Raw genomic sequence first — 24,016 nt, forward strand, 5'->3', positions numbered from 1 at the left:
ATAATCTTACAATGGGACCACTGCCGCCATTGTGTTTTTTAAATTCCTGAAAGAGTCCCACTGAATTGCTGCAAAATTTGCTTAGTTTGTGTTTGGCCTCAAGTGGGCTCCACCTGGGTGGCCCCAACGGGGACTTGGTTCTAGGTATCCCTACCCTGCCCTCTTATATTCTTTTTATTTAACACTTCAGGACAGGGGTCTGAGTCCCTGAGTTCTATAATGGCAGCCAACAACATTTTTCTTATGTTACTGGCAGCCAGTCAAAGCACTCACTCACTCTAGTGGGAGTGAATTGGCCCAAGGGCAAAAAAATGCTCCCTCGGCCAATCAGAACCCTCCATTTGTAAATTGTCGTTCCCGTGTTAGTCTCTGAAGAGTCTCGCCTACCCAGCCATCCAGATAAGTAGATTTATTTTACCTTCATTTCTCAAAAACTACCAAACGGATTCAAACCAAATCACAAAAGCACATTCTGCATACTAAGATCTAGCTTTCTGCCGAATGTGATCCAATTCCGTTCAGCATTTTTTGCAGTCTAAAGAAGTCTATGGAAAATGCATGGGGATTTTTCATTTTGGAATCCCCCTTTTTTCTCTTCCACTGCTTGACGGATCACCCCAAAACATTCCATGCACAAACCAGTCAAAAGGTGGCACATTTTTGGAAAGTTTCTTGGAGATTTGTCAAACAGGGACAACGTTATTAGCAACACAAAAACACTTTTCCTATGAAACAGCTTACCAAACTATACCTATCCAGTGGCAGTCACCACTGGTTGACACATGTATACACCAATATTCTAGGGAATGAATAGTTCATTGCATATCCATCTCAATATATTAGAAAAGATAACAATTGTATTTCTACAAAAATTCACAACAATGAATACACTCTTATATATAACCAATACTGTAATAGTATGTAAAGGGCAAGTATTTATTGTATAAAAGGCCAACAATGCAATTATATGTAAAAATGGCAAGTGTATGAATGGTACAGCTTTAAAGGAAATGGAAAGAGACATAATTTACAGCATGCCTATTGGTTAGAATATTATCATGATCAGTGCAAATTTCAAGTGTGTCACTGCTAAATCAGGAACATAAGGGCAAAAGGACACAATCTGTTCAATTGACATATGCACTGATCTATTAGTACATAGCATAATAAAATGCATATTGCATCTTGAGTACATTTAATCAACCGTTATTTTATAGGCAATAACAATGCCTTTTGATGACTGATTTAAACCTCACGGTACAGCATCAATACACCAAATGAATAGGTGTTTTGTGACAAAAAGAGGAAATTTCTTTAAGAAGATTTAAAAACTGAAATGTTCGCTCCAAATTTGGAAATGAAAAATATCAATAAGAAACAAAGAGCACAGCATTAAACTTTGATCATCTGTTAAATATCCACATCTATGTATGTAGCTCTCCAAATTACATTCATTTGTAAAATGAATATACCAAACTCATTTTGTAGGACTTTAAAAAAAAATGCACAGCATTTTAAGTTCAATGTTATTCAATCCCTCCTTCTCACAATAATTCCATACAGATAAATCAGAGTTGTTAACTTGTGTAATAGAATAACTTCTAATGAAAGAACTGCAAGACTGAGCCATAAGAAAAACAATTTGACAATAACAGTTACCTATCATGGAACATTAACAGCTCCAGGTACTTGTTATAACAACTAGAATAGATTAAGGGACTGATTATGAGTTTGGCGGATGGTTTACACCACCCGACAAACTTCCGACTAGGAGTTTGCCGTCATAGTGGCTACCTCCCCGCAGCCCCATTAAGAGTTTCCTGCTAGGTCATTGGGCGGAAACCTGGGTTTCTGCCCGCTGGCCTAGCGGAAAACAGTCTACAGCATTGTCTCCAGTTTGTAATCGAGCCAGCTGCTATGCTGTAGAACGCAGGGTGCACCAGCACCCTCGCAGTGTTCACTGCAGACAGTGAACATTGCGATGGTGCTGGCCAGAGGGGCTCCTGCACTGCCCGTGCCAAGTGCATGGGCAGTGCAGGGACCCCCTCTGGGGCACCCTGCACCTGTACTCCGCCAGCACTTTCATGGCGGTGCTACCGCCATGAAACCGCTGGCGGAGAAGTGAGCTGTAATCTCCATGGCAGCTCTGCTTGCAGTGCTTACCTGGCGGATTAGGACCAAGCGCAACCGCCAGACTGCCGGGATCTCCAATCCTGGGGGATCTGGCAGTTCCGTGGTGGCCCGACGGACAGGGTTGCAATGTGGCGGTCTAGTTACCACCACATTGGCAGCAGTCTGACCGCCATCCACGAGTCTGGTGGTCTAGTTACCGCCAGACTCGTAATGAGGGCCTAAATATTTCTCTTGTTCAAAAGGTGCACCTCTATCTGTATTCTACAAGGGGAAGCTATGTGCTTGTTGTCCCAGTCACCAGTGGCACATAGACCTAGATTAAAGTGGGGCAGTGCAGCTCATTTGGACAGGGATAGAGGTCATGCACATGTAAATGAAACCCCCCACATTTATTTTAAAAAGATATCATTAAGGGTGAACAGAAACAGATGTATGTGTATACTTAAGAATCAAATGTACTAGTAGGGGCCACAGTCCTGATGGCATAATTTAAAATATTTCAGAAAGGCGAAGAGGTCTTGCAGATTGTGCTGGGAAATAAATATCATGGCTTCAATTCATGAATGTTACATAAACAAATCAGCTGGTGCTTGTATATTAGGCATGCATTGAAATGTTTTGTGATTTAATAATGTTTTTTACAATTATTTTAAGACTACCTTTACGTCCCTGAAAGGATTGCAATATGTACCCTTATGTAGTATTGAGGGATTCAGTAGCTCAGTTTGGGACACTGAAGGAAATGTGGGGATGCAGGGAAATGAGCAGTACAGGCTCTGCATCATGTAACGGACTATACCAGCGAAGAAATGCAATTATTTATGACCCTCTACTATACCAGCCTCCTTGCTTAATAACTAATGTCTGCTTATAGGGTGAAAAATATGCAGATTCCCTTTACACATAACTCAAGCATCTTGTTGTGTATGATGAACTATTTGTACTGGAGTCTGATTTAGCACAACTTAACAGCTATTCTGATTAAGAACAGTGTGATATTTATTACCTGTAAACTTTCTTTTCTCCCTGTCAAGAGCCCTGTCAGATAGAGGGTTGCCCAAAAACAACTTCATGTCCTGGTGACCTGGTTGGCGGAGTCTGTGCTCCATGTCCTATGACCTGTGCTGACTTAGTCAATAGGGAGCGTTGTCAGGAGGAGAGGGACTGCTCCTCAGGTAAGTGAAAGTAAAAATCCAATGACTGCATTGTTTCAAATATGTTCATGGCTGGAGCATTAACTTGCTGTTTCCACAAAAGAATGTTATAACTTGACAAATTAACTTTAGGGATCCAGAGATATGTTGTCTAAGTCAACCCCTGGCCAATTTTCTCTCTGTGGTCAGCAACAAAAAATAATGGGGCACACCCAGAAAATAGTTGAATTACATATGCCATGGAAATTATTTACTTCATAGTGTGCAACTTATAAATGCAGTAATATTGATTTATTTACTGCATTTATGTAATATGTATCGTTCCAGAAAAAAACTGAGAGGTTTACAAAGCTCATGTAAGATGGGGAATGGGAGAACATGGATTAGAAACAAGTTTGTTTTTATTTAAGGAGTCTTGTATAATGCTAAAATAATGGATAATGTAGTCTAGGAGACCAATTGAATACAGTGCAGAGCCCCGATACAATATTTCTTGCACCTCACCATAGAGGGCCTGATTCACACTTTTGTGTAAGTTCATGATTGTTTGCTGTTCACAAAGGTATTTTACAAGTACTGTTTTTACGACTGCGGAGTCTGCATTCAAAAAGAGACTGTCCTATATTTCTATGTGAGAGGACTCCGCAGTCGTAAAGAAACTGCTCATAAAATACCTTTATGAATAGTAAGCAATTGTAAACTTACACTAAATTGTAAGTTTACTTTTGTGAGTCAGGCCCAAAGTCTATGACTTATTCAAAGCCAGTCTAAATAACTTAGGTGTGATTGTACAGAGAAAACAGAATAACAATGAATGACACATTCCCATGGAATAGTGTATGGTATAGACATATGCTATATCTGTGAGTTATCATATATTGCCACAATTACATGGTCAGGTATTTAAATCTTGATTTTTACATTGTTAAGTGAATTTATTTGCAAGCATTTAATTTGTCTTCATTTACATTGAACTAGATTATTGAAAACTCTGTAACTGTGCACATAGGAATTTGTCTAATTTAGTGTTAAAGTTATAAATTTTTTGAAACTCACAAAGAATTTGGAAAGCTCTTTCTGCCTCCGCTTTCTAGGAGTATCTCTACAATTCATTGTAAATTACAAACTATTTCCATGTGAAAGCATTTTTGTATGCTAATATTATTGGAGTTTGCACATTGTTATATGTACCATATGGCTACATTTGCACATACATTTTCTTTGTTTATTCAGAGGGAAAATATGTATTCTTGCCTTTGACTTGGAATGTGCTTGGCAAAGATTTCTGAGTACCCACAAATTTACAAGGTTGTCAGTGTTCAGTCTCATAGGCAGCAAGTTCCATCATGAAAAGCCCATAGCCCACCTATGGAAGTAGATTTGCTTACATGTAAAATTAAACCTGTTTGGTGTAGTATCACATGAGCAAACCCATTAACAAAACTTAACTCCTCTGTGACCTGCCAAACAAAGGTATTTGCACACTTAAAGGTAGTAGCACAAATACATTTCTTGGCTAGGAGCCTGGGGATAGGTGTTATGATTTGGGCCCAAGAGTAAGGGTTAAAGGGAAGGGCTGAGGTTAATGTTCAAGTTGTGATTAGAGGTCAAGGACAGTGCTAGGGTTGGCATTGAGGTCAGGTGTCAGTATGGGGCTTGGGGTTAGAGGTCATATTGTCATGGTGTCATGGTTTTGATGTCGTGATAAACTAAATGTTATGGTTAGAGTGGCATTTTGCTAGTTAAAAAGGTGATTATGTTAAATTTGTATTTTTTATTTTATTGATCCTTGATCACAATTAGAAAGAGATGACCCACAGATCATAATATTGCTATATTGAGTGCCATTTTGAGAAATAATGATTTAGGATCACTGAAGAAAAAAAATACCTTTTTGATAAGTTATATTAGTCTAAAGAAGAACTATGTTCTATGATGGTGCAATGCACACACCGTCTTAACTTCAAGCATTTGTATTGGGCCATCCAAGCATGTGTTTCATGATTAGTAGAAGAAAGTTTATCAAAATTAGAACACAACTTGTTTACTTCTATAGGGCACATTCACTATGAATGGTATCTTGGCACGAAAATAACAGAGGTGTATTACTAACCAACTCAGTGGTACTCATTAAAGCTTAGTGGACCTGTTGAAGTTTAGCAGCGATTAGATTAAGCATTAGCAGAAGACATCTTGTATTTAGTAACTATTGTGAACATTTCACGGAATCCATTTTGTATTCATGGCAGCCATTTTCTCTGCCACATGCTGCCATGTGCTCACCATGTGCTCTGTCCTACCTTTCTGTTAACTACTCTTGAAAATCTGCCTAGTGACGAGTTATATTTAGCATCCCCCACTTTTGCACATGCTCAGTAAGGTCTGCAGCTGTTAGTCCTTGAAAACTGTCAGCCCCTCCTACCTGTCGACTGTGCATTTCCACATGACCTTACATGTATGCAAGTCTTGCTTCTATAATTGTACCACCTCCTTTTAGCCCCTGCGTGGGTATAAAGGGACCATGCTCTCTCAGTTCAGTGTGCTACTTCAAACATTACCGAAGGGTGCTGTTTGAACTGTAGTACCACCTCATGAGGTTAATAAACTTTGGGGGTCATTACGACCCTGGCGGCCGGCGGTGTTACCGCCAACAGGCTGGCGGTGTTCCGCCAGCAATTATGACCGTGGTGGAATTGCCACGGCCATACCGCCGGCCCCTTCACTTTCCCGCCAGGATTCCGCCTGGCGGTCATAATCCCCAGGGCAGCGGTGCCAGCACTGCTGCCCTGGGGATTATGAGTCCCCGACCGCCGGCCTGTCCATGGCGGTACACACCGCCATGGAAAGGCCGGCAGTAAGGGGACTTGGGGTGCCCCTGGGGGCCTCTGCACTGCCCATGCACTTGGCACGGGCAGTGCAGGGGCCCCCAGGCATAGCCCCGTCGCGCATTTCACTGCCCGAATTTCGGGCAGTGAAATGCGCGACTGGTGCTACTGCACCCGCTGCACATCAGCATTGCCGCCAGCTCTATTACGAGCCAGCTGCAATATTGATGTGACATTTCCGCTGGCCCAGCGGAAATGTCATAATAGGGAGACAGAAATACCGCCGGCAATGGCGGTATTCTGTCTCCCACGGCCTCGGCGGTCTTTTTAAAAGACCGCCGAGGTCGTAATGACCCCCTTTGTCTTTTATTTCAGTTTCTGTGCCATCTTCTTCCTACATGGTCTGAGGACTTTGTGCAGAGAAAGGTGAACCCCTTACACTAGTAGGCCTTGCTGAGGCTTACTTCAACAGACCCACTAGGATTCAAACCTGTGACCATGAGGTCAAAAACAGATTCCTGCTGTGGGTGCATTCGTGCACTGAGCCACCACACCATGGATGTTTTTTGATGTGCGACCAAGGACTTAAGCCATTTTTTGAAGAAAGCTATAACTTGTTGAGACAAGGGGAGTTGGTAGAGGACAGGATATGTATTCTACTATATTGTTATCTTTGTTAATTTTATTTATTTGTTTATTTGCATTGTTCTATAGCTGGGCTCTACCCAAGTGAGCTAGTATGCTTTACAATGTAACATCAACAGAGTGAGGTTTCTGATTACACTGTAATATCAGTGAAATGGAAAACAAACTATGAAATAATAATGGAACCAAAATAACTAGTGATTAGATAGGCTAGGTAGGGAGAAGAAAAGTGGGCTGCAGAGCTGGAAGGAAGGTCCTGTGGGTTGAATGGGCAGGGTGGAGATAGGAGTGGTAGGTGGTATGGCATGTTGGGAGAGCAAGAAGTATGTGGTTGTGTGTGAATAGAGGGACAGTTAGAGAGTGTGTGTCAAATCGAATTGGAGGACAAGAGAGATTAGAAGGAGCAGAGGGGATTAAAGGTTGTAGAGTAAATAGTAGTAAGGGAAGGCTCAAGGGCTGATCTACAGATTTTATTAGGGTTTAGAAGGAGAAAGGCTGAGGAGGATGGCAGGTGAAGGTATCAAGGGGGGCAGAGAGGTGGGAGACAATGGGGGTGATAGAGGATGGAGGAAGAGAATAGTAGCTGAAGGTAGGGTGAGCAATGTTGAACAGGGAGGAGTGGGATGCAGAAGGCTAATAAGAATAGGGAAGATAATGGAAGGCAGAGTGGACGGCAGAGGAAAGTGTTGAAAAGGTAGATTTAAAAAAAACATATGAATGATTAGGTAAGATCAAAATGTCTAAGAGAATAGCCCCTTATGAATAAATTGCTGCTAACTTATTGATAGCTAAAGATTCTCTACACTTTAAGTGAGCATCTTCATTTCCCTACTACAGTGATTAAGTGTCAGATGACTTCAATGTCTCCACGAAGTACCCTTTGTTCTCCCTTTAGGTAGCATAGATTGTCTCAGTATGTTTCATAGCCAGTTAAAGCATGTTGCACAATGCAATGTCTTCAAAGACATAAGTCACAGACATGGTAAGATATACAAAATTAATATTAATAGCAACTAGAGAATCAAGAGTGGAAATAGGAGAAAACAGAATAAAATCAGACATATATTCCATAGTGTTGGTTTGTGGATCATTGCAACAAGCATTTTGAAAGGGGCATATTACGATTTACAGAACAATAAATATGTTAAAAAGACCTTCTAATGGTCCATGTGGGTCCTTTGGGCAGGACAGGTATTAGTGGGCAGAGCTGGTAGTGAGTCGATCTGGTTGGCCTGTGTATGATACTTGGATGGTTAAAAGAATTACTTTCAGACTTAAAATAATTCTTCAAACCCACTCAGAGGTGAGATGCAAACATATATCTAGACTTTGATTGGCCTGATGGCTGCCATTCATGAAGATGGCCTGAGCACAGGAAAATGATCTAGTATGACAGAGGATGCCTCTGAAGATTAAATCAAGATATGATCATTGTATGCATGTGGGAAGCTTCTCCGTGTCACTTCTGTGTTGGAGAGTTGCCCAGAAAAAACATTCACTCCAGCAAGAAAAAGTAGCAGGCACTGTACAAATGGATTTCACAACCATGTATCATCTTCATGGAAATATGCACTGCAACGTATGGGAATCTGAAGAAAGTTTTACCCAGTGTTAAAGGTGCATGCATTGTGCTGACATTGATCTAGCAAGCATCGTCTGCCATTTTTATCCACTCAGGTGGTCCTTAACCCAAAGTTCTATTGGGCATTTGTGGATACTGAGGAAGTTAGGAAAAAGCTCAGGGTGTGCAAATCAACTCAGCAGGAGCCCATTGTGAAAACTGGGAGAAATATGTAGTCCATCAAATTAGATTGTCCTCTGCTTTTAAAAGTAGTTTGGCACTCCTTAAGTCAACCACTTAGCACTTAGATTACTTTTGGGTCCTGCCTTTAGAACATTGCTTCTGCTGATGCTAACATGTAGTGATAACTTTACATTGTGTTCCATGCACAGCACTTCAAGGCAAAGGCTCTGGCTTCAATAAACTGTTGCGTATGGCAAAGCCTCCTGATTCATTTATACAAGAGGGAACTGGGCACAATAGCTACCAGGTTTTGGTGACATTGCTTCAGTGATCAAACACCAAAACCCCGTGTTCTACACCAACCTGAAGCTCTGCTCCACCAAGACAGAATTCTGGCTCAATGGCATGAACCTTCACAGCTTCAAACTCCAGCTTTCACCCAATGCCAAGTCTCTGGGATTCATACTGGACACCAGCCTACATTTCACAGGATATCTTAGGGCCCAGTGTCTGAAGAAATATGATCACAACACCCACATCTTGTGGAACACCACTAGCTACCTTTCTGGTCCACACTATCTTCAAACTAGTCATATCGTTTACAAAGCCATTACAGTCAGAATCCCCACCTCTCTAAATCTATCAGGCCCATCCAACCGTGATCCAATTCATGAATGGTTTGAAGACACCTCTTTAAGAAACATCACATAATGATGAAACAATAGTATAGTTCTGCTCACAGAAACTAGCTACCGCTCCAATAATTTTTTACTATACAATCTCTTGGGGTGGAATTCCAACTAATTGTTTTTTCGCCCACTGTGCCTCTCTAGACAAAGGCCCACCTTATTCAAATCACTACTGACCCTGTTTGTAATGGGAACAGTGCATCCCAAACTGCAAGGCAAGGCCCCCTCCAGAAGGGACCACAAGCAATCCCAGACTGGTTTCAGCCTACCTTAGCCCGCATCAGTGATAGATTGGATCCTATAGCACAGTGAGCAAGGGATCCATGCCCCCTACATACATACGTACATACATAATAATCAAACATCAAGGCAGTTGCAGAATGTCAGTGATGAGCAGCTGAGCTTCAGAAACAATTACCAGCCACAAAGACTCCTACAAAAGAGATATTTCTTTACGAGAGAAGTAAGTCACCTGAAAGAAAGATGCTGTAGGTGGTAATAGAGAGCTTAGGATTTTATACAAAAATATTCTAACTCTTACTTTTTAGATATTTAATTCCTGTTAACCGGCTAGCAATGGAATTTCTTCACTTATGGCTACCACCTGTCTATTTCCACAGAATGAGCAATTGTATTCTTTCTGACCCAACATACCTATGGTGATGTCATCTGTGAACTGTTTCCATGAGTAGATATTTTATTTTAAGTTGCGAACCTTATAGATGTGTGCCCAAGATAGGTTTATTACACTGGGAGCAAAGGATGCCCCACATTTGTACCTTTGGTCTGTCAGTAATATTGCTGAATAGCTGTATAGACGCTGTATAGAAAAATTTAAATACTGTTTCATTTAATGCTGCTATACAATCCAATGGTACATGATGTAGCTGTAAGAACCCCCTGTCTGATTATTTGAGATTCAGCCTCAAGATAAGCCTAAAAATGAACAGCAGAGATTTTCAGAACAAAATCTCAAATAGATAAAGCAGTGGAGTGAGAACTGTAGTAAGAGTAGGTAAATTGAGATAAAAGGAAAACCCAGCTATTTAAATGCAAGAATGTTGTCCAGATGAGTCCGCACAACAAGCTTTTTAATAATATAAATCAAAAGACTGTGTAATCTGCATATCACTGGTTTGAATATTGACAGCCTATTCTGTGCCTTTCCCGATGAAACTCAAATAAAGTGAGCCATTGAGTTTTATAACAGTAACCTGTTATCAAAAATACCAAAGCCCATCCTGTATGTGTTGTCTACTATGTAAATGGTCTATACTGCTAGATAGTTAATTATATTACTTACATTCTGCAAATGAAACTGTAAAAATCACAGTTGTAACATGTATAGTATTTTACAGCATCAGAAAGTGGATGGTAGACTTAGGAAGGTGAAGTGTGGGTGTTAGACCTAACAGCCCTAGGGTAATCTTCCCCCAACTTTTTGCCTGCCTGCCTGCCTCCCTCCATTTTACTGATCTCGTTTTTGCTGGTTTTAGGACTCTGTGCACTTTACCATTGCTGATCAGTGATAAAGTGCTTGTGCTTTATTCCCTAAACATTGTAACATTGGCCCTTACCCAATTGGCTTATTCAATTTACCTATAAGTCCCTAGTAAAGCGCACCATATGTGCCCAGGTCCTATAAATGAAATGCTACTAGTGGGCATGCAGCACTGATTGTGCCACCCACATAAGTAACCATTTAACCACATCTCGGCAGCTGCCATTGCATTGTGTGAAGTTTCTTTTACATTTCAACTTGACATTTAAAACTACTTGCCAAGCTTTAAACTCCCTTTTTATTACATATGTCACCCCTAAGGTAAGCCCTAGGTAGCCCATAGTGCAGGGTGCAATGTAAGTAAAAGGCAGTACATGTACATGTACGTTTTACAATATTGTGGTCGTGAAAAACTCCCAAAGTCGTTTTTCACTATTGTGAAGCCTGCTCCTCTCATAGGCCAGCATTGGAAATTCCCTTATATACATTTAAGTGGTCATTTCGGATCTAAAAGGAGCAGCATTGTCATGTTTGGTATGTTTAGAATGGTAGCAAAAAATCCAGCTTTCTGGTTAAGCTGGATTCTAATATTACTATTTTTGAAATGCCATTTTTAGAAAGTAGGCATTTTTCTGCACATATTGCTCTTTGTGCCTTACAACCTGTCTCCAATTATCATCTGGTCTGTGCTCATTGACAGCTCCCCTTGTCATTTCACCCAGACAAGCATAAACACAGGCCTCTGCATTCATCTGCATAATGATGGCTCTGGCTGGGCAGGAAAGGTGGAGAGGCTCTTACTTACACTTCAAAGGCTAGTGGCCTGACCTCACACAAAGGACTGAGAACCCCCCACAGACTTCCTGGCAGACAAGACTGGGTGGGTGAAAAGGGGAACTGTTGCATTTCAAAACCAACCACTCTTTGAAGTTTCCCTAACTTCAAAGGCACATTTGTGTACATATACTGGGTCAAATCAGTAACTTCTGGACCTGCAACAGGACTCTGTCAGAAGGACTGTTGTGCTGCCCAAAGGACCCATCTGGCTTGCTCTTCTGGAAGAATTGCACTCCTGCTTATTGCCCTGCTGCTCCCTGACTCTGGTGGAAGGACTTTGCCTTCCCCCACAAGTGATCTCTGCTTGGACTGAGCTTGCCTCCTTTTAAGAAGTCTCGGGGCCATCAAAGTCTTCACCAGAGAGAGAAAATCCACTGCATCGGAAAATCACCTGCAAAATTGATGCAACACCTTCAGAATCGGCGCAGTGGCTGTCTGGCTGCTGAAGAATCACTGCAGTGTCTACCACATCGATGCAGTGCCTATTCCATCGTCAAAGTGTGTTTTAAATTTTCCATGCATCGTCCTTGGACGTCAAAATATCCCTGCCTGGCACCTAAGGAGCCAGGACTTCGTACCCAAAAACCCATGCATCACCTTGCCCTTGAAGAAAGAATCAAAGCATCACCTCCGCCATGCTGGAAGAATGGATGCATTGCTTTACTTTCCAAGGCATCCCCTCCTCCTCAGCCTTCTGCATCATTATTTTTGACGCACCCCAGGTACTTTGTGCTAAAAAGATACATCCATTGATTCCTATGGACTAAGATTTACTTAAACCTCTAACAACCGATATCTTGACTCATGCATATTGAATTTTTGCTGTTTGGTTTTGTTTTATTCAGATAAACATCTATTTTTCTAAACAAGTGTGAAGTACGTTTTGTGGTGTTTTCACTGTGTTACTGTATGAGTTATGGCACAAATAATTTACACATTGCCTTCTAAGTTAACCCTGCCTGCTCTGGGCCAATCTACCATAGTGTGAGCACAGGATAATTTAGGTTGTGTTGAGACTTACCCTGACTAGGATTGTGGTCCCTGTTTGGACAGGGTGCACACCTCTGCCAACTAGAGACCAAATTTTTAACAGTGGGGTTAGTATAGTGGCTTGCTAAATTGTGAGCATAGAGTGAAGACTCAGGAATAGAGTGACAGGAACGCGAAGTCCGAAATTCTCTTGATAGTTTGATGGACTGTGATGGGATTCGGATGTACCTGGAGTTTGTTATGGTCTGTTATGGAGTGTGCTGGAGAGTGGTGGTTGATGAAGAAGTGTGGTTTGTGGTCAGGGGCATGGTCCTCATTACGACTTTGGCGGTCTTCCATAAAGACCGCCAAAGCTGCGGGCACCTGAGGACCCCCCAGTGCTGGCGGCCTCCCGCCCACCATGTTACGGGTAATGCTGGATTTCCGCTACACTTTGGGCAGGAATACAGCAGTAATCGTGCTGGTGGGCAGGGGTGTTCTGACGGTTCCACCGCCGTCTCCGCCCCGCCAGTAGGACACTGCCTGCCATATTATGGGCCATAATACTGCCTGGCGGTGTCCTGTTGGCTGGGCGCTGCCGACGGTGGATGCGCCCCTTCCCTTCCGGACGACCTTCTCCCTGGAATAGGTAAAGTGATCATCCGACAGGGGAAGGGTGGGAGGGTGCGGACTTTTGTGTGTGCATGTATGAGTGTGTTGTGTCTGCGTGTGTGCATGAATGTGTGAATGCGTGGTTGTATGCGTATCTGAATGTTGAAGTGAGTGCATGTCTCCATGTAAGTGTGTATGTGTGTGAGTATGCGTGTTTGGATGGGTGTGAGTATGCATGTATGAATTTAGTTGTGAATGCATGTATGGAGGCATGCTTGAATGTGCGTACGGATACATGCTTGAATACGTGTATTAATGTAGTTGTGAATACGTGTATGGATGCATGTATTGATGCGTGTGAGTGGATGTGTGTAAGCAAGTGTCGGTGAATGGGTGTATGCGTGGTGTGTGTCTGTGTGCATGTATGCGGGGAATGGTTGAGGGAGGGAGAGGTAGCTGAAGGGGAGGGTGGCGATGTGGCTGGAGGGGGTGGGGGACGATGTGGCTGAAGGGAGGGTGGGGGGTCTAGTGCTTGCTGGGGGTAGAGCCGTCTACCTGTGATAGGGAAGGAATTCCCTGTCACCGGTAGCCTTTACACCATGGTTTTCATTGTGGTGCTACCGCCGCGGAAACCATGTCGGAAGGCCGCCTCCTAATTCTGCCGGCGGTCTTTTGTGGACCACAGGACGGAGATGATCATCTGCGGCCCAGATGTTCTGACGGCCATGGCAGTCTGCACCGCCAGCCCGTTTGTGGTGGGACTGCAACATTTACCCTGGCAGTCAAAAGGCTGCCAGGGTCAAAATGACCACCATCGTTATCAGTGGTGGAGCAGATGAGGCGGCATCCGGGCATGGGGGCTTGAGTTGCTCAATCTGCCTCTAATATGGTTGACATTTACTACCTTACAGGTGGGCAGAAAGGCATTACCCTTGCTTTCATTAGGGTCCAGTGGACCCTTGCTACATCACTCTGTTTGTGGTAGCGATTAATGAGTGTGTTCTGGTGTGATGTAGTCAAATGCAGTGTCACATCAAGTAGTGGAGTGTGGTGGGTACAGTTTAGTGGGACCACAGTCATGTGTAGTTGTCCTTGGTGTCTGCGCTCAGGGGTGTATGCATGGACATCATTTAGGGGTTGCAGCTGCAACCCCTGGCTTGCCCCTTGCGACCGCAAAGACTGCTTTTGTGACCCCTGGCCTCGGAGGTGGCAAAGTCAGTGCCTGGAACACATTGGCAGCTCATATTTAAGGAAATGCTTTTATATGTATGTGTGCATGCTTGCTGGTGGGGTGTGTGTATTTACATTAGAGAGTGTGTGCAGTGGTGAGTGTGCATGTGTGTAAGCATGTGTGTGATAGTGAAATTTAAGGACAAGTTTCATGTGAATGGCATGCAATGTCATCATCATCATCATCATCAAAACAATACTTTATTCGATTGTATCTCACAATCATAAAAGCAGATAAAAGATACAAATAACACCAATCAACAACCACATAAAATGAATAACTAAAGTAAATCAAGACATACAACAATTGATACCATGTGATAAAAATCACTACAAAAACTGAGTCCAGTTATTCTTCTGAAAAACAGTATAAAGTCAATAACACCATATATTTAAAAAGCAGGGACTGTTGTCCTGGCTAAAAACATTTAATGTCACGACTTACGTGCTGCTTTACCCTGGAGGCCGCAGAGCGAGTGGTGTGGATCCTGTTCTTGAATGTTTGGCCTTGGCCCAAGTAGGGGCGACTCTTTCTGGTAGCCACAGTGCTGCAGGCAATGGGTACGCCAAGAGCAGGCCGTGTCCCTCAGAAGTAGCACCAGAGGGAAAAAAAACCGTGAAAGAGGTAAAAACCTCCACAAGATATCTTCCTACAACAGGAACAAAAAAGAAGAGGTATCAGCAGGAGCCAATACAGGAAAAAGTATTCTGAACTGACAAGAACCAGCACCGGAATACAAGGAAGCAGGAGCGAAGACACCATCCAAACAGAAAGTGTTGCAGCGCAAGGAAAGAATCACAGCCCTTAAATACCAACAAACAGGAAACGACCAACAGGAAGTAAAAGGACACCATCTTAGATAGGGAATAGCACACAGAACAGAATGGACTAGGAACCATAGTGGATAGGGAACAAGGAATGCTGGGAAGAGAAAAGTAACATGGGAAGGGGGAAAAAACATAAAGGAAGGCACAACCAGATGGCCAAGGAAAAGAAGAAAAGAGAAGAAAAGAACAGGTGAGTGGGGGGGTCAGGCATGCCTAAAAACGCGGTGCACAGCAAAAGAACGAAGCCCCATGCCCAATTTGGGGCCTCGTAAAGCACACAGCAGACTGGGGGCGTGGCACGTCTGAGGACCGCGTGCTGTGGCCCAAGCCGAATGTTCGGCTCGTGCCGCGCGCTGCGGCGCGTCATTTAAAAATAAATGGCATGCGATGTCAATTCCGCTACCTCTGCCATTTTGGTGAATTTACATTAATGGGTGTTTGGTGGTATGTCAACATAGTTCAGAATCCTAAGGCCATTATGAAATGTGTATAATTTCCTTTACTAACTGCAAATAATGGGTTCTAATGAACTTTGGGGAGGTGGTCTGTTAGAATGAGTTTTGGCAAAAACAATTACCAATATCTCTTCCTTTGCAAGCCCTGCATCTGATACACTGTTTCCTGTAAACATCCAGCCTAGGATCTGCTGTCATGGCCTTTTGACACATTATTTGCTGTGCCAGAATGGCCGGAAATAACTTTCTCACCAGCATTTAAAACAGAGTTAATGTTATTCTCTGTGAACCAAATATTTACCCAGTATAACCTGGACTTGCAGACGTGAAATGTATGAAGGGCTGCTAAAGATTGCCCTAATTAAGTGTGCCTTTCTATGCTTGTGTATCGTTATGTAATCCTTAAAAACAATGGTGCCACAAGCGAAGATGTGATTTTTACTATTGTTCCTATTAGAAAGTTAAAGTAGGAACAATGAATGAACAGTAAGTAAAGTCATGATGTTATTATTTTCTCTGCCTTATAAGTTCTAAGGCCCTGCTTCTGGGTAGGTCAGAGAAGAATGAGCTGTTTGCGCACCCACTGAAAATCATTATCCATGAGAGAGGTATTTATCATGTGTGATATAAGCCCTATTTCAAGTTATTTACTTGGAAAGGAGCATATGTTTTGCGTTTTACCCAGGACTTTTCCATTAATAAAGTTTGGTAGGTTTAACCTATCTGTGGAAAACAGTGGGGCTGCCATAGCTATTGCACAACCCTGGATCCCTCTGCCAAGAGCTGCCCACAGAGGGATCAGATTTTAAACTTCAAGGGCTTGATTCACAAAGTTAAACTTACACTTTTGTATAAGTTTACAATTGCTTGCTGTTCACAAAGGCATTTTATGAGTAGTATCTTTACGACTGTGGAGTCTTTGCACATAAAAAGATAGGAACATCTATTCTTTGTATGTGCAGAGACAGAGATTCCACATTCATAGATATACTAGTCATAAAATACCTTTGTGAATAGTAAGCAATTATAAACTTACACAAAAGTATAAGTTTACCTTTGTGAATCATGCCCCAGTTTGTAATTAGAGCCTTAGATGTACTGCAGGATATGGTATCACCAATCAAAATTGTATTGTGTTCTGTTGCCAATATTCCTAGAACATTAAACATAATTTTGAGGGAACCCTGAGCAAAGATAGCTACCGGGATGTTGCGTCATCTAATCTGAAATCTTTATTGTTTACATACTTTTTATCTGAAAGAGAGAATGGAAGGAGAGAGAGATCTACATTTAAATACCTTATATATAAAAATACAGTAGAAAATGTGAACATATTCTATCAGATGTAGGGGTCTAGATCAAAAGGACATGTGAAAAGTCTTTCTCTGGAAAAACTTGAAGAGAAACTTCATAGCTATGTTGCCATACCAAGGGTGTTGAATGTGTTAACCCTTATTATGACTGATGCTGGCACTATAAAGCCAGCAGCAGAGTCTCAAAACACTGAGAGAGGATAGTAATTTAAATGGGAGTGAAAAAGCAGAGTTGGAGACTAAGCAGAGCCTGTGGTATAACAGTAGGCCAGTTAGTAGGCTTCTAACACCTTAAAAGGGCAGCACTAGAGATCTACAGCATTGGTTCTTAATCTTTGATTGCTATGGACCCCAACATTAGCATTAATGAAATCCAGGGTTCCTCCCCAGTGAGAAATAAATGGAAGCCGGGGCCCATAGCCTAAGCAATTTTGAATACACAAATTGATTGTGTTAATTATTTGACAGACAAATATTAAAAAATCAACATTTTAATGAGTTCTATCACAGACTACCTGAGTAGGCTTTGTGGATCCCCAGTGAATCACTGATCTACAAGATTCCATCAGTCAGGTCACAATGTAGAGGGATATAGAATCTGTTTGAGTTCATCCAATGATCTCAAATCTGTGTATCCCAGAATTCTGGCAAAGTAATTTTCAGAATACATTTTCCTTCTTAAACTGAAATCACGGATCTAACTTCACTTAAATGGCATTATTGACTGTCAAGTTACAAATTACACTAATGTGACAGTGGAAGGGCAGGTGAATAGATTTTTCTCCTGATGTCTACAGGGTGAGGCATGCCTTTGTTGTCCAGCTTGAGCTGTAACCCGCTTTTATTTTGAGTCTATTATTGAGGCTTCAGATGTTGTTACAGGTATGTATGATTATGTTGATTCTTCCCATCTTTCATTCTAGCCAGTGGCAATGACAGGATGCTGTTGGATTCAATACTGTAGGCTCACTGGGGCATAACCTAGTCCCTGACCATATACCATTGTTCCTTATGGGTATGGTGAGGGATTCCAGACCATTGTTTATTAATGGCCCTTGCCTGTGATCATGTTTGAGGATTATAAGCAACGGCTATGATGAGGTATTCTGGCAATGGGAGTGATTGCATATTGTAGGTCATGGGCATTCTGGAAGATCCATTTTTCATGGATTTTAGTCAATGGGCATTGTAGGGGCTTTAACACATAGCTATATTTAAAGATTCTGTCTTATTGTTAAGGAATTGGTAGCCCATGGAATGTTTAGGCTTGTTATTCTATGGTTAGCCCAAGATATTACAGTCTTTGTGTGTGATAAGACATCATAGTGTATGATTATCCTCGGGTATTCAACTTCAGGGGCATGTTTAGATGTGCTATTAACATGTTATCGTAAGCAATTCAAGCCCATTGCTTGGTTTTAATAGGTGTTCTATGGTATTCCAGCCCATGGGTAGTTTACTATATTATATCCCATAACAATTTGTGTAAATGGCCCATGGACGTGCAGTGATTCTAGTCCTGGTTCTTATCAGAAAGAGGAATTCTAGCTCCAGTCTTCGTTATATAATCTCTACGTTATACAATCTTGACTAAACGTACATACGGGATGCTGTAGTTGGCATGAAGCCTCATTATCCCTTCCTGAGATGCAGGGTGAAAGTTTCCAGGCAGTGTATTCTTGGATGTTTACACATTTTTCATCTTTCATACATAATCTTGAAGTGCATGATTTTGGAATCCACTAAAAGGCCTGGATTGCTGATACAAACTTTCAGAATTCAGTGTAAGCATATACCAGTGATGTTACCTTAGGAGTATATTCAATAAGATTTAAGTTGTCTGCTTTTCATTGTAACCACAAACTTTAATTTCTCTTTAGGGTGTTGGTGCCCAAACGGGCTAGTTATGGACAGCGAACACCACTGTGTGGTTCCAGAAGAGTGTCCATGCGAGGTGGAGGGTGTCACCTACTGGCCTGGACAGCTGGTGAAGGTGAACTGCCAGATCTGCACCTGCCAGGGAGGACACATGAAGCAATGTCGCCAGAACCCGGAGTGTACAGGTAGATTTTGAAACAAATGACTGACAGACAGTGGATCTCAGATTGATTTCATGGTTGGTGACTATATGGGAATTTCATAAGACCTCCAGGTATCTGGTTACTGAGACACTATGGCAATATGTATTTAATCTTTATTTATTGATTTATTTATTATATTTGTAGAGCAGCAGATTAGTGGCAGGCATCCTGGCACTGAGAGAGCCATTTAGTTATCTATATATTATGTGAGCAAATTATCCTGATTATTGTGTGAACAATCATGATTTTAAATGTTTCCTAAAGCATACCAAATTAGTTTGGTTTCTCATATTCAGAGGGAGAAAGTTCCACTTGATTGCTAATTTGCAGGCAAAAGATCTGATTGCCTGATGAACTTTCTTGGTTTTCGGAGGAGGCAGGCAGATGAGGAATCCAAAGCTCTGGAATGTGTTAAGAAAAAAGAAGCTTGAAAATTTCAGGGACATTACCATGAAGCACTTTACATCTGATAAAGAGGCTTTCGAAGATGCTATGTATTCCACTGGGCACCAATGGAGGAATTGTAAATGTTCATAGCTGTGATAGGCAGGGGAGTTCTCGGGACAGTCGAGCTGCACAATTCTGCACCGGTTGAAGTGGTTGCAGTGCATAAGATGGAAGGCCAGGCAAAAGAGCATTAGCATAATCAAGGCGGGAACCAACCAGGCTTGAATTATTGGATATTTTGCCATTCTTGGTGCATATAAGGATGGATTTTCCAAAGAACCTTTAATTAGGGAAAACAGGTAGTAGATTAAGGTGGGGGGGATACATTTTCTTCAAACAAGACCCCAAAGTTTATAACAACACTTACTGGAGTAGAGCCCTGGCGAAGGACATCTGGCCTCCATCCAGAAATCCATCAATTGGAAGAGCATCCATGATCAAAACTTGGTTTCATCCAAATTTTATTTTAGGCAATTGGATACAGTTTAATCAAGTAGAAATTTGATTTGAGCTGTCATCATGTCTGATTCAGTCTAAGGATAATTTGTTTCATCTGCATATTGTATATTGCATATAGCAGTGGTTCCCAATCTGTGCGCCGTGGCTCCCTGGTGCGCCATCAAAACTATCCAGGGGCGCCACACACAGTTTGGGAACCACTCGGAGGTGCTTAGAATCGGTAGCTTTCATCATAGTATTGTAAATAGAACACCCTGCATTAATTACTGTGACCAGCGGAGGGCGCCAAAGTACCATTAATAATATCCCTATGACAAAAGAACAAAAATAGTTTCCAATAAATAATTTTCAGAAACCTGAACGAGAGAATAAAGAAGACAAACTGTAAATAGTGTAGGAACAGGTGAATAGAGACAGACATGAGACTCCAGAGCGCCCAGCCTCTGTGACAAATCTGAATGTGGGAACAATGAAACCAGAGTTCATTTCTCTGGCGCTGACAAAGCAAGACGGATACCAGAAAGACATAATGTATGAAGGTGTCTGGGAAGAAAAGAGAATATCCAAGAAAAACTGAAAAATAATAACTGACCCATTCTAGCACAGGAAGGAGATGTCAGAAGCAGCCGCCAGATGGGTTACATCCTTTCACCAGTTTTGTCAAAGGAGGAGATGTGGCCTAGCAGTTAGAGCTGGGGAACCAGGCTGGATTTCTGGCGTCAGCTACCATCCTTTGATTCTGTGCAAATTACTTAATGTCATCAGTGCCTATTTAAAAATAAAGCCTGACCCTATGTAGTGTCATCTGGTGCTCTTCTAAAGCTCTCTAATGCCCTCATCAGTTTCATCCCAATTATTTTCCAGGCTAAAAATGGTAGTACTCCCGAGACTGGGATTACGTTCCCCCACCCGCCAAAAAAAAGTAACATAATGGGGAGCCGTGGCCAACACGGCCAATAGGTCAAAGGAGCCGAGGATCGAAAAAGTTTGGGAACCACTGGCATATAGGATAGCTGAAAGTCTTGGATCAGTGTAGCTAGAGGAGCGATATAAAGATTGTAAAGTGTGAGACTCACTGATGACTCTTGCAGAACTCCACATCGTCAGGTTTTAGACAAATATCTGAATGGAGGCATGATGATTAATTGACTTTGTATTGTTAAAAAAGCCGTTCCAAGGCCTTCCTTTTCATGGCTTCTGTAGCCAGTGTGTGTAGGATCCTTACCTCCTGCTCTCAGATGACCCTACTTGAAAGCTGAGCCTGCTCGTGTCATGACACTTGTTTGGAACCTGTGCTGCACTTCAGTGTTCCTTCACAGACTTTACAACTTCAGATTCCATTTCAGGGTTTACTTTCCAAACATGATTGCACTATGGTACATGTATATGCCTTACCCAAGCGTGAGAGCTGGGGAAGGGCCTTTTGGTGAATCTTACTATTCTTGGAACTCTGCCTTACTGTTTCCAGCATGCCTGGTTGATCCATTGCATGAACTCCTACCATGTTTAGATACAAGATCTGATCCTTCGACAACTCCGGATTTTTATTCTGCCCAATGGATGCTTTCTGGAACTTCAGTGCACTCCTTCAGACAGAGAGCTGGAGGAGAGACTTTAACTGCTCTCACCTAGCACACACCTCTTCTGAATTCCAATTACCCTGAGTGGCTGTGAGCTTGGGGAAGGGATTAAGGCCTGGCCTCAGCATTCAGAGTATGTGCTTCAACTGCTGTTACTGGGAGCTCCTGCTTCTTTGTTCTGAGTTACTATTCTGACTTTGCTCTTGAAATCCTTGTTCTGACTTCTAACTCCAGTTTCCTTGTACCAGCATTATGGGGGTCATTCCGACCCTGGTGGTCATAGACCGCCAGGGCCGGGGACCGCGGATACACCGCCAACAGGCTGGCGGTGCCTCCAGGCCAATTCTGAGGGAAACCGGCGGTTTCCCGCCGGTTTTCCCCTGGCCTGAAGAATCCTCCATGGCGGCGCTGCAGGCAGCTCCGCCATGGGGATTCCGACCCCCTTCCCGCCAGCCTGGTTCTGGCGGTTTTGACCGCCAGAACCTGGCTGGCGGGAATGGGTGTCATGGGGCCCCTGGGGGCCCCTGCAGTGCCCATGCCAATGGCATGGGCACTGCAGGGGCCCCCTAACAGGGCCCCACAAAGATTTTCAGTGTCTGCATAGCAGACACTGAAAATCGCGACGGGTGCAACTGCACCCGTCGCACCCTTTCCACTCCGCCGGCTCCATTCGGAGCCAGCATCCTCGCGGAAGGGGGTTTCCCGCTGGGCGGGCGGGCGGCCTTCTGGCTGTCGCCCGCCAGCCCAGCTGGAAACTCAGAATGACCGCCGCGGTCTTTTGACCGCGGTACGGTCTTCTGGCGGTTCCCGCTTGGCGGGCGGCAGATTAGAATGACCCCCTATATCTCCAATTGCCTGTTGGGTATAGCCTGCACTTGTGGTCCCAGTATTTCTGTTCTTGATCTCTTCAGCTCTGTTTAAACCTTGTCTTGTGTTTCCCCTGCCTCTTGCTGCCTTGTCTATTCTGTGTTCTGGTTAGTCTTTCCACTCTGGTTTTCTGTTCCTTTCAAAATTCGGTCCCCTGTCTGTTGCAGTCCATATCCTTTTACAGTGTGACCTCTCGCTTAGTCTCTGTACTGTTGTTGCACCAAGGCCCTTTGGAGATTTACCTGTCTGAATGTTGTTGTCAGTTTAGGTCCACCTTACACTAGTAAAACAGTCTCTATAAAAGCAGGCCTAACTGTTTTAAGAGCAATCTACTGGTGCCAGTCCAAAAGGTGTTCCCTAGGCTAATGAGAGACCTCTTATCACATATAAGTTGATCCCTTACTTTGATCAAGCCTTGTTCTTGTCTACCTCCTGCCCTCTGTAGTTCTGTGACACAGTTATATGCTTTGAGTTGCCTCATATTTACCTTGCCCTGTCACCTTGCTGTTAGCCCTGGAATCACTCATCCCTGCCTTTGCCCCCGACAGCCTGTCTATCAGAATAGAGTGACCAATGGCATCAAAGATGGTAGAAAAGTCAAAGAGGATGTGGGCTGCCACTCCGCCCTGGTCCTGAATCACATAGGTCTTTAGGAACTGCAATAAGTGTGAACTCCATGCCATGAAATGATCAGAAGCTAGATTGAGCATGATTTAAGAGGTGGTTGGTGGTGATCCCCAAGAACTATACGTTGACATTTCTTTTGGTGAAGTTGGTTTAAAGTTGCAGCAGCAAAAAAGAACAAAGATTGGCAGGAACGGATGAGTTATTTTGATAGCAGACACTGCCAACTGTGTCCTTTCATTTTTAGTCTGCATGATTAGGGTAAATTAACTTACAGTTAGGGGCACAAATTACCAAAGGGATCTTATTAAACATGTGATAAGCACGAGTCTTCTGGTAACCCAGATTTCTCCAAATGTAAGCTTAATTGTACCCTTTCACGTGAGGTAGGGTCAAATCCAGTCAGAGGCTGTGCAAAACAGATAAAGACTTAGGTATATTTGAGAAGAGAGAAGGCTTATGTATTCCTGAGACAGTAATTGAAGTGTTGCCAAAAGGATGATAATTTGAATTTTGGCAGTAAAAAAAATGGACAAGGAGTCACCAAGGCCCATATTTATACTTTTTTATCGCCGCATTACAATTGTATTTTGTAAGTTTGCCCTGCTTTTGCGTCAAAAAGTGGCGCAAATGTGGTGCTAAAAAAAGTATAAATATGGGCCCAAGTTCTTGTGAGGCAGGTATACCAGATTGGGAACTGCTGGGACTAGAAACATCACTCATTATTTTAAAGCTCTTCAGAGGAACATTGTTGCTCAGTCTGCATAATACTTAGAATGACCCAATTTGAGAATGGCTTTGTAAACCCTGAGCCTTATATTTGACTTTATCCTCGTTCAAAGATGGTTAGAAGTGTGTTTAACCTTGGCAAACACAGATGCGTACCAAGAAGCTGAAGGGAATCTACAATGAAAGTTAACTATTACTGCTTCCCTACTCACTGTGTAGTGACTGCATGTTGCCAAGTGAGCCAGCATTCCTTTAATTTTGGTGGGTTCAGAACGAACGAACTGCATACATACA

The 24,016-nt window shown here is 42.7% G+C and overlaps 1 protein-coding gene across 1 annotated transcript in view; it reads left to right on the forward strand.

The window, feature by feature from the left end:
• LOC138261625 (SCO-spondin-like) overlaps window positions 1–24,016 on the forward strand; it is a 1,514,343-nt gene that overhangs the window by 351,673 nt on the left and 1,138,654 nt on the right. The window contains exons 36-37 of the mRNA XM_069210750.1: window positions 3,168–3,308; window positions 18,816–18,998. Coding sequence (XP_069066851.1) covers window positions 3,168–3,308; window positions 18,816–18,998 — 324 coding nt within the window. The remainder of the gene's footprint in view (window positions 1–3,167; window positions 3,309–18,815; window positions 18,999–24,016) is intronic.

The sequence above is a fragment of the Pleurodeles waltl genome, chromosome 10 (genome assembly GCF_031143425.1).
Source record: "Pleurodeles waltl isolate 20211129_DDA chromosome 10, aPleWal1.hap1.20221129, whole genome shotgun sequence".
Lineage (NCBI taxonomy): Eukaryota > Metazoa > Chordata > Amphibia > Caudata > Salamandridae > Pleurodeles > Pleurodeles waltl.